This window comes from Anomaloglossus baeobatrachus, chromosome 5 (assembly GCF_048569485.1).
Source record: "Anomaloglossus baeobatrachus isolate aAnoBae1 chromosome 5, aAnoBae1.hap1, whole genome shotgun sequence".
NCBI lineage: Eukaryota > Metazoa > Chordata > Amphibia > Anura > Aromobatidae > Anomaloglossus > Anomaloglossus baeobatrachus.
In genome coordinates this window covers 432,339,002-432,357,852 of record NC_134357.1, presented here as the reverse complement: position 1 = coordinate 432,357,852, position 18,851 = coordinate 432,339,002, and the positions used below count along the sequence as shown (strand labels likewise).

Sequence of the window (18,851 nt, the reverse complement as noted above, 5' to 3'; positions counted from 1 at the left end):
GCACACTGTGTCAGAGTTCAATGGTTAAAATTGATGGTTTCATTATTATGAAAAGTTAAAGCGGTAAAGATAAAGAAAAGTTATTAAAGCTGTGGCCGACCACGTCCAATAAAGAGAGCAAGTTGTATGCGTCTTATTTCGTGGTGGTGGGAACAAGGGATGTAGTTTTCGAGGTATTGTCATATCAGCAGTCCACAGAGAATATGGACCAAAAATATAGCCATCTGAACGTAGCCTAATGCGGGCGTCACACGATACGATATATCGTGCGATATGTCGTCGGGGTCACGGTTTTCGTGACGCACATCCGGCATCGTTTGTGACGTCGTTGCGTGTGACACCTCCGAGCGACTCTGAATGTTCGCAAATCGGTTACAAATCGTATATCGTTGACACGTCGCTCATTTTTAAAAAGTCGTTTATTCTTCTTTGTGCCGGTTGTTCATCGTACCCGGGGTAGCACACATCGCTCCGTGTGACACCCCGGGAACGATGAACACAGCTTACCTGCATCCCGCCGGCAATGCTGAAGGAAGGAGGTGGGCGGGATGTTTACGTCCCGCTCATCTCCGCCCTTCCGCTTTTATTGGCTGGCCGCTGTGTGACGTTGCTGTGACGCTGAACGTCCCACCCTCTTCAGGAAGTGGATGTTCGCCGCCCACAGCGATGTCGCTCAGCAGGTAAGTGCGCGTGACAGGGGTTTAACGACTTTGTGCGCCACGGGCAACTAATTGCGATCGCACGATAGATCGGCTTGTGTGAAGCCCGTGTGGCGCCCCAGGACCTGGTCGCCACAACAGCATTGCCCTCCCAAAGGGTTAATGCTGAGCCTGGAGGTAATTGGGAGATCCATTGGCCAGCAAGTTTAACACCCAACGCAGTTCTCCCTCCGGCCAGCAGGGGGAGCTCTGAACCTGGGATTCCAGGGAGCATCCCCTTAAGCCTGGTCTGAGAGAGGAAGTAGTGTTCAGTCTGTAGAGAGCAGTAGGAGTGAACAGACGCAGAGTGAGCTGTCCTGTGAATCTGGGGCCTAGAGCTGGAGCAGCTTGGCCCAGAGAAGCAGGAGTAGCTGAGAGGCAGCAGAGAGACTCGGACATCGGAGTCTGTGGCCACCAGGGCTTAAAATACTCCCTGGTAGCCGAATCCGAAGGGCAGGAGAGCTGCAAGCACCTGGCCCAAAAACATCCCAAAAGTACAGCTGCAGCATCAAGGCCGGTGTGGATTACAGCAGAGAAGCACCAGAAAGGGAGCCTGCGCAGCCTGCTACCGAGGGAAAGGGACGCACCAACAGTCCCAGCAGCACAGAGGGCCATTGCTGGATGCAGAGAAGCAGGGTCCTATCGTAACAAAGCAAAGTACAGGAGTAGGCCTCATACTCAGCTGGCCAGAGAGATCACCCCAAATACTTCCAGGCCGACCGGATCCCCATCACCACCTGTAACGGTCTCCCAGGACTGGACTGTTCCCAAAGTAAAGAGGAAAAGGTAAAGAGACTGTTGTTTATGCCTGGTTCTTTCATCGCCTGTCGGCCCTGCACCGTGTTAGCCACACCACCTCATAGACTTCCACGAGCACCAACTGTGCCCCGGGCAATGCTCCACCTGTGGGGAGCAGTACCACCATTGCTGCCATAACACCACCCCGGAGGCCTCACACAGCAGCGGCGACTTAATAGCCGCATACCACAGGTGGCGTCACGAACACAAACTTTATTCACCAAGCCACATATTTTACTGACACCCACCAGGGCCACGGAGCCGGGCCCAGCCACCACTGACTACCACCGGACTAGTCCGGCCCGGCACCGGGTGTCCCACAGCCCTGGGGTGGGCGAGTCAACTTTGGCGTCACGAACAAGATTTCGTGCCCGGTCCCACCGGGTACTGTGCGCCTGCAGAAACTGTGCCTGAAAGACTGTCACTATTTGAAAACTGCCGCCGCCATTAGCCTCACTGAGCGCAGGAAGAAGGGGGGCGTGCCTGACAAAGAGCACGAAGGGAGCGCGCCATCAGAGCAGAGCGCTGTTAACCCCGCGCGACCCAGAAGGGAGTTTGAAAAGTGAACGGAGCCTGGTAAGGTTCACTAAGGGGGAGGAAGATGTCTGACTCGGAGGAAGAGCAGGTGGCTGCCATAGCCCGAGGCGCCGCAGCACCGGCCGAAGCAATCCCAGTCGCCGCCGCCCCAGCCCCCGCTGTAGCGCCGGTAATGCCGATCACAATGCCGTACATCCCGGGAGCAGAATGGCTGCCGCAGTACGCCGGGGAGTCCCATACCTTGAGCGACTTCAGAGAAAGCCTGCACAGCTTGTTCCGGGTGTATCCACTGACTGAGAGCCAGAAGGTGGGCATATTAATGGGGCAGCTAGCCGGCGCAGCCCAGCGTGAAGTGAAGTCCTGGCCTGATACAGATAAAGGGACAGTAACCCAGATACTGGCCAAGCTAAAGAGTACTTTTGACACCCGCACCGCAGCAGAAATAAAGATGAGATTCTTTGGGTGCAAACAACGGGCCACAGACAGCATAAGGGACTATGCCTTAAACTTGCAGGAGGCCCTGAAAGCAGTTAAACAGGTGGACCCAGAGAGTGTACGTGAAGAACACAAACTCTTAACTGAGCAGTTCATAGAAGGGCTCCTGTCAGATGCCCACAGGACCCAGCTGCGTATCATGGTCCTGCAGAACCCTGCTCTGGACTTTGCAAAGTTTAAGGACCAGGCCATCCGGGTACTGAGAGAATCTACACCGAATGACCCAGTATCCCTCCGGCCTCTTGCTATCACGTACCCCGGGGTGGTGCCTGCAACACCAGCTGCTGCAGGGGCCGAGGCGCAGTCCCTGGAAAAGGATCCCACTGCAGAGCTCAGACAGCAGGTCCGGGAGCTGACCAAAACTGTAGCTGCCCTTGCCAAGACCGTGCAGTCTCTACAAGTGACCCCATCACCTGCAAGAATCGAGTTGGCCTCCAGCCCAGATGACGTCCCATGGATGCGACAGAGGAGGATTCCGCCGACCCGAGGCAGAGACACAGACCGGTATGATTCAACGGGACAACCGATCTGCCGCCGCTGCAGCCAGGCGGGCCACATTGCACGACACTGTCCTTTAAATGGGCCGAGCCTGGGGCCAGGAGCCGACCCCCAGGTGTAAGGAAGCCCGGCTCAACCCCCAGCCGCAGCAAGTATGTGGGAGGACGACCGGTCCTTCCTATTGTGCTGGATGGGATCCCTTTGAATGCTCTCCTGGATACGGGGTCCCAGGTAACAACCATCCCCTATAAACTGTACAAAAGATATTGGGATGATTCAGACATTGACCATGGCCCAGATGATGATTTAACAATTGTGGCCAGTAATGGTCAGCCCTTGCCTCAAATTGGGTACAAAGAAATAACCATTAAAGTGGGGCGGGTAGAATTGCCATGTCAGGGGATGATAATTGTAGATATTGATCGCAAAGAATCTGACCCACTGCTAACCATTGGTACAAATGTGATAGAAAATTGTATTGCCGAAGTGATAATTTTGTTGCAACAGGCGTCTGAAACTGCCAGCTCCGGGCAGCAGCGTGCCCTACAGAGGGAGATCAGAGCCCTGATGAGGAGGCAGCAGGTAGAGCTGGCCGGAGGAGAAATTGGCAGTGTGAGGGTAAGTGACCCCCTCCCCATTGCAATACCCCCAAGAAGTGAAATGTTGATATGGTGTCGGGCAGCAATAGGCCTCAAGGGTCAGGACAACCATGCCTTGGTAGAACCGGTGTATTCAGACAGTAGGCCTGGAGTCCTGATAGCCAGAGGGGTAGCAGACGTCCGCAAGGGGAGAGTGCCCGTCCGTGTCCTGAATTGTGGGGAGGAGGAAGCCAAATTGCCCCGGTACGCCACTGTAGCAAAACTGTACACTGTCAGCAACAATACCATCAAAGCAGTGGAACCCTTGATCCCGTCCGACCAGGCGGAAGACAATGGCTCCAAGGGGCAGCTGGAAGACTGGTGCCAAAAATTACATGTGGGCACCGACTCCACCCCCTCACACCAAAAGCATGGGGTTTACCGGGTGGTACAGGAGTACGAACGGGTCTTCAGCAAACACCCCCTAGATTTTGGGCAGGTGAAAGGGGTTAAACATCAAATCCCCACGGGTGATCATCATCCCATTAAAGAGAGATACCGCCCTGTACCCCCCGCACAGTATCAGCGTGCCAAAGAAATGTTACGGGAAATGCAGGAGGCTGGGGTTATCAGAGATAGTTGTAGCCCCTGGGCAGCTCCACTAGTGCTCGTAAAGAAAAAAGATGGTACAATGAGAATGTGTGTAGATTACAGGCAAATTAACCGCATTACACATAAAGATGCTTATCCACTGCCCAGAATAGAGGAGTCACTAACAGCCTTAAAGTCAGCTAACTATTTCTCCACCTTGGATCTCACCAGTGGGTATTGGCAGGTTCCCGTGGCAGAGGCGGACAAGGAGAAGACTGCATTCACGACACCAATGGGCCTCTGTGAGTTCAACTGTATGCCATTCGGGCTCTGCAACGCCCCAGGGACATTCCAAAGGTTGATGGAGTGCTGCTTGGGCCACCACAACTTTGAAACCGTGCTATTGTACCTGGATGACGTCATAGTCTACTCCAGGACTTATGAAGACCACCTGAGGCACTTAGCAGAAGTGTTTGAGTCCTTGTCGAAATATGGCCTGAAGATAAAGCCGTCCAAATGTCACCTCTTGAAGCCAAAGGTACAGTACCTGGGTCATGTGGTCAGCGCAGAAGGTGTGGCACCTGATCCGGAGAAAGTCACCGTAATCAAGGACTGGCCAAGACCCACCACGGTAAAGGAGGTCCGGCAGTTCCTTGGGCTGGTGGGCTACTACCGAAGGTTCATTGATGGTTTCACCAAGATAGCAGCGCCCCTTCAAGATCTCCTGGTGGGCCAGCCAAAGCAGGCTAAGAAGCAGAGCCCTCCATTTGAATGGAGCAGCCAACTAGAAACATCCTTTGTCCGGCTGAAAGGGGCTCTCACGGGAGAAGAAATTCTGGCCTACCCTGACTACAGCCAGCCGTTTGTACTGTATACAGATGCCAGCAACGTGGGACTGGGAGCAGTTCTGTCCCAGGTGCAGGGAGGCAGAGAGAGGGTGATAGCGTACGCCAGTAGGGAGCTTCGGCCTACAGAAAGGAATCCAGAAAACTACAGTTCCTTCAAGCTGGAGTTCCTCGCTATTGTTTGGGCAGTGACTGAACGCTTCAAGCACTATCTGGCGTCGGCCAAGTTCACCATCTTCACGGACAACAATCCGTTGACACACCTGGCAACAGCCAAGTTAAGTGCGTTGGAACAGCGATGGATGGCCCGGCTGTCTAACTTTGACTTTACCATCAAGTATCGGGCTGGCAAGAAGAATAACAATGCTGATGCGCTGTCCAGAATGCCTCACTTACCCGAATCTGGAGAAGACCTGGATGAACTCGAAGAGATAGAGTTACCGGCTTTCCATCATCAGGGTGTTTCCCAGTGTGAGCATGCTGTGGGAGTGAAGCGCTCGAGCCAGCACGAGGTCTCGGTCAACCCATTACTCCACCATAATTGGGAAGAGACACAGAAAGGTGACCCGGCTGTGCGATTGGTCAAAGAAAAGCTAGCACAAGCTGAGACTCATCTTGGCCCAGATGCTCCAGAAGAAGCCCAGCAGTTGTGGAAGGAGAGGGGACGACTGTTCACCTACCAAGGCAAGCTCTGCAAGAGATATGTCAACTGGCGAACGAATGAACTTGTCTGGCAGATAGTGGTCCCACAGAGGGATGCTCCAATGGTCCTAGCAGCTTATCATGATAACGCAGGACACTTCGGGTGGAAGAAGTTGGAGACCCTACTCCGTGATCGGTTCTACTGGGTGCACATGAGAAAGACAGTCGAGAAGTGGTGCCGAGACTGTGGTCCGTGTAATCTGAGGCGGAAAGATCATGCCAGCCAGAGGTCTCCCCTACAGCCAATTGTCACGAAGCAGCCCCTGGAGTTGGTGGCCCTGGACCACGTGAAGTTAACACCAAGCCGGTCAGGCTATGTGTACGCCCTCACCATTGTGGACCATTACTCGCGTTTCCTGGTAGTAGTGCCCGTGAAGGACCAGACAGCCAGAACAGCAGCGAGAGCGTTTCAGGCCTACTTTTGTCGACCTCACGGTTACCCTGAAAGGGTACTGACTAATCAAGGTCCTGCATTCGAGGCAGAAGTGTTCCAAGAGTTCTGTAACATGTACGGTTGTAAGAAAATCAGAACCACACCGTACCACCCCCAAACCAATGGATTGTGCGAGAAGATGAACCATGTGGTTATTGATATGCTCAAGACTCTACCTTTGGAAGAAAGAAACCAATGGCCAGAAAAGTTACCAGATCTGGTAGACTTGTACAACCATATCCCGGTAAATTCGACCAACTGCAGCCCTGCTTACCTGATGCCAGCCAGACCTGGCAAGTTACCTGTAGACTTTGAGATGGGGACTGTGTCACCTGAGGCGGTTCAGGAAATAGCGGATTGGGATACAGAGCGGCAGCAGCGGTACCGTAAGGTCCAGGAATGCGTAGAGAGGAGCCTGTCTCAAGCAAGAACGAGACAAGAGCAGCATTACAATCAAACAGCCCCAGCAACTCCCTTAGCACCTGGAGAACAAGTCCTCAAGAAGAAGCGGAGGACGCATAAATTGGATGATCAGTGGGAAAACGAGCCCTACACCATTATCCCCTCCAACTTTGACAATAGTAAGGTATGCCTCATAAGCAAGGATGAAGGCAAGACCTATCAAGCAATTTCTCGAGACCGCCTGAAAGCGTGCCCTGAACGGTGCAGAACCCAAAAAGAAGTAGAAGAAGTACAAGAAAGTCCCCAAAGTCAAGAAAAAGAGGAAGAGATGATCCAAACAATCCTTGGAAAATTCCCCAAAACTTGGACCCGAATAAACAATGCCATAGTGGTACCAGTCTTGACGTTCCCGCAGTTGGTCGAGCCAGAAACAGAAGAGGTTCCAGATCCACCTAAAGAACCGGCCGCTCCAACACGAGGTGACACGCCAGCAGTGGAACAGGAGGTTCAACCCCCTGCCAGTGGTGAACCTGCCGTACCCTTGGCGAATCTGAGATCCCGTAGGCAACCGACATGTATCCCTGTCAGGGTTAGGCCTACCAATCACCCGGGGGGGGCAGACACTCTAAGTAGTCAGGGACAAACCCCAGAGCTACGCCGGTCCCAACGTAGTACTCGGGGACAGCCCCCTCCAAGGTATAGAATATAGAAAGTAAAATACCTAACAGAATGTAAATAGTTATGTGAAATGTCTGTAATGTTGTGTATAAAATGCTTTTTGTCTTAGGTGATTAAGTAAATGGACAATTGGGCCACTGGACTATGGGTGGCCAACACCTACATTGTTCATAGTTAGCACCAGTGTGCTCAACACCCCTGAAGAAAAACCCGTCCGGCGTGCATAGAGTGGGGTCATCAATGCTCTGACGCACGCCCAGAGCCTACGTTGGGGGTGTGATCGCGGTGGGTCCCCCATGGAGCAGTGTAATGGACACCCGGTGGGGAGCCACACTGGACTCTTATAGTAGTATTTAAGTTTGTAACGTTTAAGTAATGCGCCTCCCATAATGGGATGAAATGTTGTAACATGTTATGTTTGTTTCCACAGTCCGGGAGTACTGAATTTAACTAAGGGGCAGTGTGGCGCCCCAGGACCTGGTCACCACAACAGCATTGCCCTCCCAAAGGGTTAATGCTGAGCCTGGAGGTAATTGGGAGATCCATTGGCCAGCAAGTTTAACACCCAACGCAGTTCTCCCTCCGGCCAGCAGGGGGAGCTCTGAACCTGGGATTCCAGGGAGCATCCCCTTAAGCCTGGTCTGAGAGAGGAAGTAGTGTTCAGTCTGTAGAGAGCAGTAGGAGTGAACAGACGCAGAGTGAGCTGTCCTGTGAATCTGGGGCCTAGAGCTGGAGCAGCTTGGCCCAGAGAAGCAGGAGTAGCTGAGAGGCAGCAGAGAGACTCGGACATCGGAGTCTGTGGCCACCAGGGCTTAAAATACTCCCTGGTAGCCGAATCCGAAGGGCAGGAGAGCTGCAAGCACCTGGCCCAAAAACATCCCAAAAGTACAGCTGCAGCATCAAGGCCGGTGTGGATTACAGCAGAGAAGCACCAGAAAGGGAGCCTGCGCAGCCTGCTACCGAGGGAAAGGGACGCACCAACAGTCCCAGCAGCACAGAGGGCCATTGCTGGATTCAGAGAAGCAGGGTCCTATCGTAACAAAGCAAAGTACAGGAGTAGGCCTCATACTCAGCTGGCCAGAGAGATCACCCCAAATACTTCCAGGCCGACCGGATCCCCATCACCACCTGTAACGGTCTCCCAGGACTGGACTGTTCCCAAAGTAAAGAGGAAAAGGTAAAGAGACTGTTGTTTATGCCTGGTTCTTTCATCGCCTGTCGGCCCTGCACCGTGTTAGCCACACCACCTCATAGACTTCCACGAGCACCAACTGTGCCCCGGGCAATGCTCCACCTGTGGGGAGCAGTACCACCATTGCTGCCATAACACCACCCCGGAGGCCTCACACAGCAGCGGCGACTTAATAGCCGCATACCACAGGTGGCATCACGAACACAAACTTTATTCACCAAGCCACATATTTTACTGACACCCACCAGGGCCACGGAGCCGGGCCCAGCCACCACTGACTACCACCGGACTAGTCCGGCCCGGCACCGGGTGTCCCACAGCCCTGGGGTGGGCGAGTCACCCGCATTAGAGCTCAATCAGAAGTCAGGTTTTTTTCAGTTTCAACAGTGTTTTTTAATAGAATTTCATTAGAGCGTCATATGAATCTTAACAACTTTGGTCCGATTTTTATCTTTTTTTATCTTTTTTTTCACCATATGTAAGAAATAAAAAAATGATCCTCCACCTTCTCCTATCTATTGGTCTCTGAAAAGTATTTTTTCATGGGCTCATAGACTTTTCATTGCCACATTTTATCCGACTCAGAACAATATCTGACATGTTTCCAAGCTTTTGGATGGACCGTTAGGACCTCAAAAAATCACGGACATGTTTACAATCCAAAAGATCGTAGGCATGAGTGCCATTCATTAAAAACACATATAGAACTCGTATGGGATAAACTGACGTCTTAAGCTATGTGCACACAGTGCATTTTTTTCAAGCGTTTTTTTGACAAATCTGCCCAAAATCTGCATGCCTATCCTGAAGCCAGCAAAATCTTTGAGATTTCTTAAGTGTGGTGCCCACATTGCTTTTTTTTCCTTGCAGACTTGGTGGAGATTTTATTGCAGAAAAAAACTGCAGCATGTTTATTGAAGGTGCATTTTTTCTCTGTTTTGTAGAGCCCTTCCACCCATTGACTTCTTTAACAAAAAGGCATGGCACAAAGACGCACCAAAAACGTTCCAAAACCTATGTGTTTTTAGGTGCATTTTTCTGCCGGAAGGTACAGATTTCATGCAGAAAATTTCTGGACCAAATTTGCAGCGTGTGCGCATATCATTACTTAGCACTAAATGTGAGCCAATGTCTTCTGTCCTTAGCAAAAATAGGCCTATATATTTAAACTAAGGCCAAGTCGAGATGGACATATTTTTAGCACACAAAGCCAGTCTGCAAATTGTGATCGTAGCTGGCCCAGGTTTTCGTATGGCCATGTGAACACAGCCTAAGGGCGGCTTTGCACACTACGACATCGCAGGTGCGATGTCGGTGGGGTCAAATCGAAAGTGACGCACATCCGGCGTCACTTGCGATGTCGTAGTGTGTAAATCCTAGATGATACGATGAACGAGCGCAAAAGCGTCGTTATCGTATCATCGCTGCAGCCTCCGACATTTCCATAATACCGGGGCAGCGACAGGTGCGATGTTGTTCCTCGCTCCTGCGGCAGCACACATCGCTGTGTATGAAGCCGCAGGAGCGAGGAACATCTCCTTACCTGCCGCCGGCTGCAATGAGATGGACGGAGGTGGGCGGGATGTTTACATCCTGCTCATCTCCGCCCCTCCACTTCAATTGGCCGCCTGCCGTGTGACGTCGCTGTGACGCCGCACGACCCGCCCCCTTAGGAAGGAGGCGGGTCGCCGGCCAGAGGGACGTCGCACGGCAGGTATGTGCGTGTGAAACTGCCGTAGCGATAATAATCGCTACGGCAGCTTTCACTAGATATTGCACGTGCGACGGGGGCGGGACTATCGCTGCAGCATCGGTAACACATTGTTACCGATGTCGCAGCGTGCAAAGCCCGCCTAAGTGTGGCATATCCTACGCCAGTCTAAAAAAAAGATAAGAAAAAGACTGATGGCACAACCTACCTTTCTAATGTGAACAGGTGCAGTGGATGTGCCATCAGTCTTTTTCTTAGATGACAGGCTTATGCCTTCTGATTGAGCACTCCTGCTCTTCAGCCTCAGGCAATTTTAATTCCCCATTTGCATGTTCCTGTCCGCTCATAAATTTGTAGGTTTTTGTAATCCAAAGAGAGGCATTAGTTTGATAGGGACCCAACAAAAATGGTCACCTTGCAGTTGGCTGTTGGGCTCACAATAAAACTGGCCAATTTTGTGTGCTAAGTATCTCAATTTTTACATGTTTTTTCATAGGAGTAATTCATATATTCCTAGATTCATTGTTCCACATGTCTTAGCACTGCAGTGTGCAACTGTCTCATTTTAGTTACTAAATAAAGAAGATAGTCTAAGTTATTTGCACTACTGGCTCTTAATAATTTAGGCCTAATAGTCAAAAATTATATATGCAATTCAACTCAATAGTTTTCAGTAAAGCTATGTCTTCTTGGAAATCGCGCACACTTTATTTAAATTTGAGAATAAGACATCCGTGCACATCGCTCCGACCTCGCACCACAATGCATGGACTGGCTATGGGGCTCCAGACCTATCTGTGACAGCCTCATAAAAATCTATTAAACTGTCACTCTCTGGTAGGGAGACCCGAGGAAGGTTTGTGTATTGCCCCCTGAGATTGGATCGATGTGCATGGACGTCTGGTTGAGCCCTAAGAAAACAAAAAAAAAATTTAATAGCAAAGTTTCTCTCAAAAACAAGAGTAAACTGCTTAGTAATTGTGAGACGTTCACAGGCCCTTGCAAGGTATCTAATAGCTCACATGGTATTTGATGTTCCGCAGTGTAATGAGTCCAAGCTTACTGCTCTGTGAAGGGTCAGGTAGGACAAAACAGTGGTGCAAGGGCCAGGTTTGGAAGAGAGAGGGGATGTCCAAGAAAGCTGGTGGGGTGGGGATGGACACCATGAATCCTCCACACAGCAGACTCTCCCACCTGACTCTTTACAGGTTATAAATATAGTGTCCAGCATACAAAAATTGATTTACCCTTATGATTGTGTGACAAGAGGGTTGTATAGCACAGATCCCAAACCCTTATAAAGATTTATTATGGAATTAATCAGCACAAATTTATGGACCGATTTTAATTGGGAAAAAAGAAAATGTACAAATAAGATCATGTCATCTGTCAAATAATATAAACATGGATAATACTCACATTGTTGCTGAGGAAGACAGGCATGTTAGTATTCCCATCCTCTAAACGGAGAATGACGGTGGTTGTGCTTGCCAAGGGTTCAGTTCCACTGTCCCGAGCGCCTACAATCAGCCTGATGATATTTGCAGCCTGAGTGACAAATATCAGAAAAGTCAGTTGACAATGAAAGTGAACAACGGATTACTCAGATCATATTTTTGTAGGAAATGAATTGGAGATATTGAAGTTCCCTATGCAGCCAGTGGCGAGGGGAGCTGCTGTGCAGGGAAGTGCTGATTTTTGGGGAAATCCCATTAAAAAGAGTAGATCTTAGGTGTGTAAGGTAAGAAGGGCGCGGAGGGTTCATAGGAGACTATATGGTAACAAACCTCATAATTCAGGCAGCCTTTCCCACGAATTAATCCAGTGGTGGCATCAACACTGAACTTCACATTAGGAAGGTCGGGTATCTGATTAACCAAGTAATAGTTAACTTTGGAATTTAGGGTGTCCTCCTTGTCATGATCGGTGGCCGTCACTGTTAAGACTGGACTATCTGCAAAAACGATAAACAAAACTGATAAATTTCAGAGCCCAAGTCCTACAATAATACATGGGCAGGGCACCTGTCAACCATTTCAGCTCTCACTGAGCTGCACACCACCATCCTCATTTCAGTTCTCCCTGGTAATCAATGGGATACCCCCAATTCTTTAAAGGCCAGTATCAGACAAGAATATCACAAGTGCATTTGTGCTCTCATTTGCAAATTTTACAGTTTTCCTTTTACAGTCTCTCTGTTGTACAGTCTGTTGCTGACTTCAGAATGAAATAACTAAGAATATATCAGTGAGCTCATCTTGATGGGAGAGTTTCTAACTCTTTTTATTACCTATTCTCAGCTGATTTATGACTACAGACCACATCAAGGTTGAAAGTGCAGGAATACAAAAAGCTTGTAAATGCCAAAAAGTGGAAAATTTTAATAAAGCTAAAAAAAAATTATCTCAAATGGGACTGTGGAGACATGGAGGTCAGTGGGTGCTCTCGTCCGCTGATCCGGCTGCCTTTAGAATGACAGCATAGCCCAGGGCTCATCCCAACTGAATGCCCGACCTCCTTAACCGTGGGCAGAACACTACTCAGACAACACAGGATGAGATAATCACAATATTAAGACTTTATTGGATCCCCAAATAATTAACGGCATATGGCACATAACCAGCAAAACCACAGAATGTAACCAGCAACAGTTTCTCACCCTTCTGCTGGCTCACCAGGGATTTAGAATGTCCGTGCCTCAGAGCTTCCAGGGCTACTTACTTCAAACCAGCAGCACCCCGCTTTTGGCGGACACCACCGAGAATGGAATAATGCCAGATTTAGGAAGCTAACTGAGGACCGCAAATCCTGTAGTCAGGTGACTGGATTGTCCCAAGCTGGATTCGTTCCTTAGCTAGTCCTTGATATCTCAGCCGAATCCTTGCATTCGATGCTGAAGTCCATGTAGTATTATAATCCAGGTTCGATTATGGCTTGCCAATCGGATCCGCAAATCCTAGATTGGTATCATGTAGCAAAAGTCTACCCGGGCAATGGACAGTAATCCTTCTTATACTCCTGAGCTCTTCATTTAGACCATTGGGGTCTTCACGATTGGTGGATAAGACTGGGCTTTTATTGGCTAGATTTCAAGACATATACAAAATATCCCTAGTAGTAATGGTCTCTGACAGAGACGAGGGAGAGACAGCTAAGTTACATCACATCTAGCAATACACATAGTAATACAATAGGAGGTTTGCATAATTGATGTGTCTGGGTATCTGACCTTCACTGGCCAAGGCAATTACATGAGTCAACAAGAACTTTAAGGCTAAGAACGCACTTTGCGTTTCCACCTGCATTTCCACTGCTTTTTTGGTCTGTTTTGAGAAGCACCTTTTTTCTGCCAAAATGCATCCGCTTTGATTTTCCAGCAAATTCAATGGAAAATAATGATTTTTCAGACCACGCTTTGCGTTTCAAAACGCTGCGTTTAATTTGCATATTTCGTGGCAAAAACCATGCGTTCAAAGAAGGAGCATGTCAATTGTTTTTGCCATTTTAGGTCAGTTTTGCTAACATTGAAGTCAATGAGAAATGGCAAAAAACAAGATTCCTTCAAATTCCTGCGTTTTATCTGCTTTTTCAGCGCAGAAAACATGCGTTTTGGACATCAAAAATAATGATTTCATATGTCCCTTTACACACATACATAATCCGACAATTTCATTTAAGAAAAATATGCATTTATTGCTATTTTAGTGATAAAATGTATATTACCGCTATAATTTTATGAAATATATCTATTTTCATTATTTTTTCCATTAATATAGATTTGTCCCGTTTTTTTCTCTTTTTTCATTCTGTTTGATTGTTTAAACTTTATTTAGCAGTGTCTTGATGTTCAAAACGCATCTGTCAAAACGCAGGTGAAAAAGCATGTAAAAAGCGCTGAAAACGCATCTAAAACGCGGTAAATATGCATTCGTTTTCAGCGCTAAAGTTCTGAAAAATGTAATCAATTAAGCCCAAAACGTGCGTTTAGAACTGCAAGTAGGAGAACGCAAAGTGCGTTCTTAGCCTTACACTAGACTCCTAAAGCTGGGTTTACACACTGCAACATCGCAAAGGACATCGCTGTAACGTCACCGGTTTTGTGACGTAACAGCGACCTCCCTAAGTCTCTGGTGAGTCGCTGGTGAGCAGTCAAACAGGCAAACCTGTCCAACAACGCAACGGCGATCCGGACCTGCAGAGCGACCTAGCTGGTTGTTGGGGACGTTGATAAGCAGCCTTTTGAAAGGGAAGTTGCTAACAAAGTCGCTGCAAAGTCTTTCACACACTGAAACTTTCCAGCGATGCATGCTGCACAGCGGGAAACAAAGGACCTAGGAATGGTCCTGAACGATTTGTAACGATTACAACTTCACAGCAGGGGCCGGGTCGCTGATAGGTTTCACACACTGCAACATCGCAAACAACATCGCTATTGCGTCACAAAACCGGTGACGTTACAGCGATGTCGTTTGAGATGTTGCAGTGTGTAAACCCAGCTTTAGAGTCTTGTAGAAACAATGGGGGCCGTATCCCCCATTTATAAACAAACTATCATGATGTATAGCTGAATTTTAAGAAATTTAAGCCATGCTAGGCACTGATGGCGTCCACGTCGTCACATGGACATCCCATTTAATGATGCAGGTTTGACCGCTTGTGTATAGATATGAATGGATCTCTTCAAAGAGCAAGTTGAAGCTGTCAGTTCGGTCTTAACTTGGAAGGGGCATGATTCATAGACATAATACAGTATGGCAGTATTAGGCTTTGTTTTCATGTTCTGTAACCTTTCATTAGAATGGATCCTGCAGAGATCTGTTACGAAAAAAGTTCTGCAAACACAACTTTTTTTGCGTTGTTAACATAAATAATGTCTGCCGAATCCGTTTTTTTAACATTGGAGTCTAAGGAGAACAGATTGGGTAACTTATTGCTATTTAGCCATCTATTTTCTTGCATTAGTAACAGATCCCTTTTTCTTACGGGATCCAGTTAAAATGGAAGCTAATTAGCAATCCATTAATGGATCCGTTCTCCATAGACTCCACGTGTTAAAAAAACGGATTCAGCAGACATTATTATGTTGACGGATCTCTGCAGGATCCATTCTAACGGATGATTACAGAACATGTAAACTCAACCAAAGGCCTTTTTCACACGTCCGTGTTCCCAGTACCTGTGAGGTCTGTTTTCACACGTACCGGGGACACTGACATACGTAGACCCATTAAAAACAATGGGACAAAACCAGGAGTGGAACAATCAGTAAGAATATAATAGAAACACGTCACCACTTCTGTATTTTATACCCACTCCTGGTTGTGTCTTACAAATACTGAGGTAAAAAACTCACCAAATATTGAACGTGTGCACGTGGCCTTACATATCCTGAGGTAAAAAACTCACCAAATACTCAATGTGTGTACGTGGCCTTACAAATACTGAGGTAAAAACCTCACCACGTTCTCAACGTGTGCATGTGGCTTTACAAAGACTGAGGTAAAAAAAATAAAACTTACTAAATACTCAATATGTGCACGTGGCCTTACAAATACTGACGTAAAAAACTCACCAAATACTCAACGTGTGCACTTGGCTTTACAAATACTGAGTTAAAGAAAAACTTACTAAATACTCAATGTGTGCACGTGGCCTTACAAATACAAAGGTAAAAAAAATCACCAAATACTCATTGTGTGCACGTGGCTTTACAAATACTGAGGTGAAAATCTCACCAAGTACTCAATGTGTGCATGTGGCCTTAGAGGAAAAAGATGCATGTACTGCTAATATGTTGCAAGATGTGCACAAAATCTTAAGGCATACATAAAATCACTCTTGGTGGACTGGAGTATATTTGCATAAAAATGTAGCAACTTTTTGCAATTGATTAACAACATCTGCAAGCATTTGGGGAAAATAAAAGACACCTACATTGGTGAACAAAAAAAACACAGGTGAAGAAGTAGAAAATAGACTTAAGACACAAATTAAAAACAAATTGTTGCAAATCAAAAAACATACTAAAATCAGCAAAAGCTAACATAAAGGCACAAATAATCAGGTTCATACAGTGTAAATTACGTGTGAAGGTTAAACCGTGTAGCTGGATCCGAGGTCTAGGATGTACGTGCATGGATAGAAGCCCACGGAGACACGGCTCTGACTTACCCAGATTTGCAGTTTCTTTTACCAGTACATCGTACGTGCTGTTAAGAAATATCGGAGCATTGTCATTTAGATCCTTTACTTCTACATTAAAGATAAGTGACTTGTCCACGATTTCTCCTGTTGCTTTGTTTGCAACATCAAATTGAATCTATGTATGAAAAAATAAAAATCTCAGAATTTGTAATTCGTAATGCCAAACAGCCTGTTCACAATACCTCGTATATAATGGTCACATTGCCTCGTATATAATGGTCACAGTGCCTCGTATATAATGGTCACAGTGCCTCGTATATAATGGTCACAGTGCCTCGTATATAATGGTTGCAGTGCCTCGTATATAATGATCACAGTGCCTCATATACAGGTGCATCTCAATAAATTAGAATCATTGCATATATTATATAGAGTCATTACAGAGTGATCTATTTCAAGTGTTTATTTCTGTTAATGTTGATGATTACAGCCAATGAAAACCCAAAAGCCATTATCTCAGAAAATTAGAATGATTACCACAAAATACCTGCAAAGGCTTCCTAAGCGTTTAAAAAGGTCCCTTAGTCTGGTTCAGTAGGCTACACAATCATTTGGAAGACTGCTGACTTGGCAGATGTCCAGAAGGCAGTCATTGACACACTCTATGAGGAGGGTAAGCCACAAAAGGTCATTGCTAAAGAAGCTGGCTGTTCACAGAGTGCTGTATCCATGCAGATTAATGGAAAGTTGAGTGGATGGAAAAAGTGTATTAGAAAAAGGTGTACAACTAACTGGGATAACTGCAGCCTTGAAAGGATTAAGAAAAGACCATGCATAATACTGCTGGAGTCATTGCTTCAAGAGCCACCTCACACAGACGTATCCAGGACATGGGCTACAAATGTCGCATTCCTTGTGTCAAGCCACTCATGATCAATAAACAACGCCAGAAGCATCTTACCTGGGCCAAGGGCAAAAAGAACTGGACTGTTGCTCAGTGGTCCAAGGTGTTGTTTTCAGATGAAAGTAAATTGTGCATTTAATTTGGAAATCAAGGTCCCAGAGTCTGGAGAGGCCACAATCCAAGCTGCTTGAGGTCTAGTGTGAAGTTTCCACAATCATTGATGGTTTGGAGAGCCATGTCATCTACTGGTGTAGGTCCACTGTGTTTTAGCAAGACCAAAGTCAGCGCAGCCATCTATCAGGAAATTTTAGAGCACTTCATGCTTCCCTCAGCCGACAAGCTTTTTGCAGATGGAAATTTCATTTTACAGCAGGACTGACAAAAATACCAATACCTGGTTTAATTAACACGGTAACACTATGCTTGATTGGCCAGCAAACTCGCCTGACCTAAACCTCATAGAGAATCTATGAGGTATTGTCAAGAGAAAGATGAAAGACACCAGAACCAACAATACAGACGAGCTGAAGGCTGCTATCAAACAACCTGGGCTTCCATAACACCTCAGCAGTACCACAGGCTGATCGTCTCCATACCACGCCGCATTGATGCAGTAATTCATACAAAAGGAGCCCCGAACAAGTATTGATTGCACTTACTGTACAGACTTTTCAGTAGGCCAACATTTTTTCAGTTGCTATTATAAAATATTTTAATTTTCTGAGATAATGACTTTGGGGTCTTCATTGGCTGTAAGCCATAATCATCAACATTACCAGAAGTAACCACTTGAAATAGATCACTCTGTGTGTAATGACTCTATATAATATATGTTTCCCTTTTTGTTGTGAATTACTGAAATAAATTAACTTTTTGATGATATTCTCATTTATTGAGATGCACCTGTATAATGATCACAATGTCTTGTATATAATGGTCGCAGTGTCTCATATATAATGGTCGCAGTGCCCCGTATATAATGGTCGCAGTTCCCCGTATATAATGGTCGCAGTGCCCCATATATAGTGGTCGCAGTGCCTCGTATATTATAATCGCAGTGCCTCGTATATTATAGTCGCAGTGCCTCGTATATAGTGGTCGCAGTGCCTCGTATTTAATGGTCGCAGGGTCGCAGCGCTCATATATAATCTGTGGGCACTAGCAGGTGGCAAGTAATAATAGTTTGGTACACGCAATGCTTCGGCAAATCGGTGGTAAAAATGAACTGTCAGAATCCACTTTTTTTGGGGCTGCTTGCCACATAAGGATAACCTTTCTCCCACTTAATAGAGAACATGTCAATAGGTCAAAGGTGGACAGTTTTTGCCCTTTTTTCCCTCACTGTTCCCCTGTATATTCCGTTTTTTTGTAAATCCACCATCAGATTTTGACCTTTTTATTTAGTGCTACTTTTTATAGTCTTTATGAGGGGGTGTGTCTTGCAGGGTAATAATGCAGAGCAGCCTACAGTCATGCCCCCGGGGAACCCTGTTAGCCACGTCACCTTGGAAAAGACCATACAAATCAACACTCAGTAAAAAGTTCCATGTCTCTGGAACCGTATGGTGGGTTTACAGAAAAACATAACACAAAATACTCTCAGGAGCAGTAGGAAAAAAAGATCAAAAACTGGCCACTTTTTTAC

General features: G+C 47.0%; 1 protein-coding gene across 1 annotated transcript in view; it reads right to left on the bottom strand.

Annotated features, from left to right (window-relative positions):
• The window catches only part of CDH26 (cadherin 26), a 144,102-nt gene that overhangs the window by 68,299 nt on the left and 56,952 nt on the right, over positions 1-18,851 (bottom strand). Inside the window, exons 5-7 of the mRNA XM_075350387.1 lie at positions 16,330-16,477; positions 11,946-12,112; positions 11,578-11,706 (exon numbers count right to left, since the gene is read on the bottom strand). Of these exons, the coding sequence (XP_075206502.1) occupies positions 11,578-11,706; positions 11,946-12,112; positions 16,330-16,477 (444 nt within the window). The remainder of the gene's footprint in view (positions 1-11,577; positions 11,707-11,945; positions 12,113-16,329; positions 16,478-18,851) is intronic.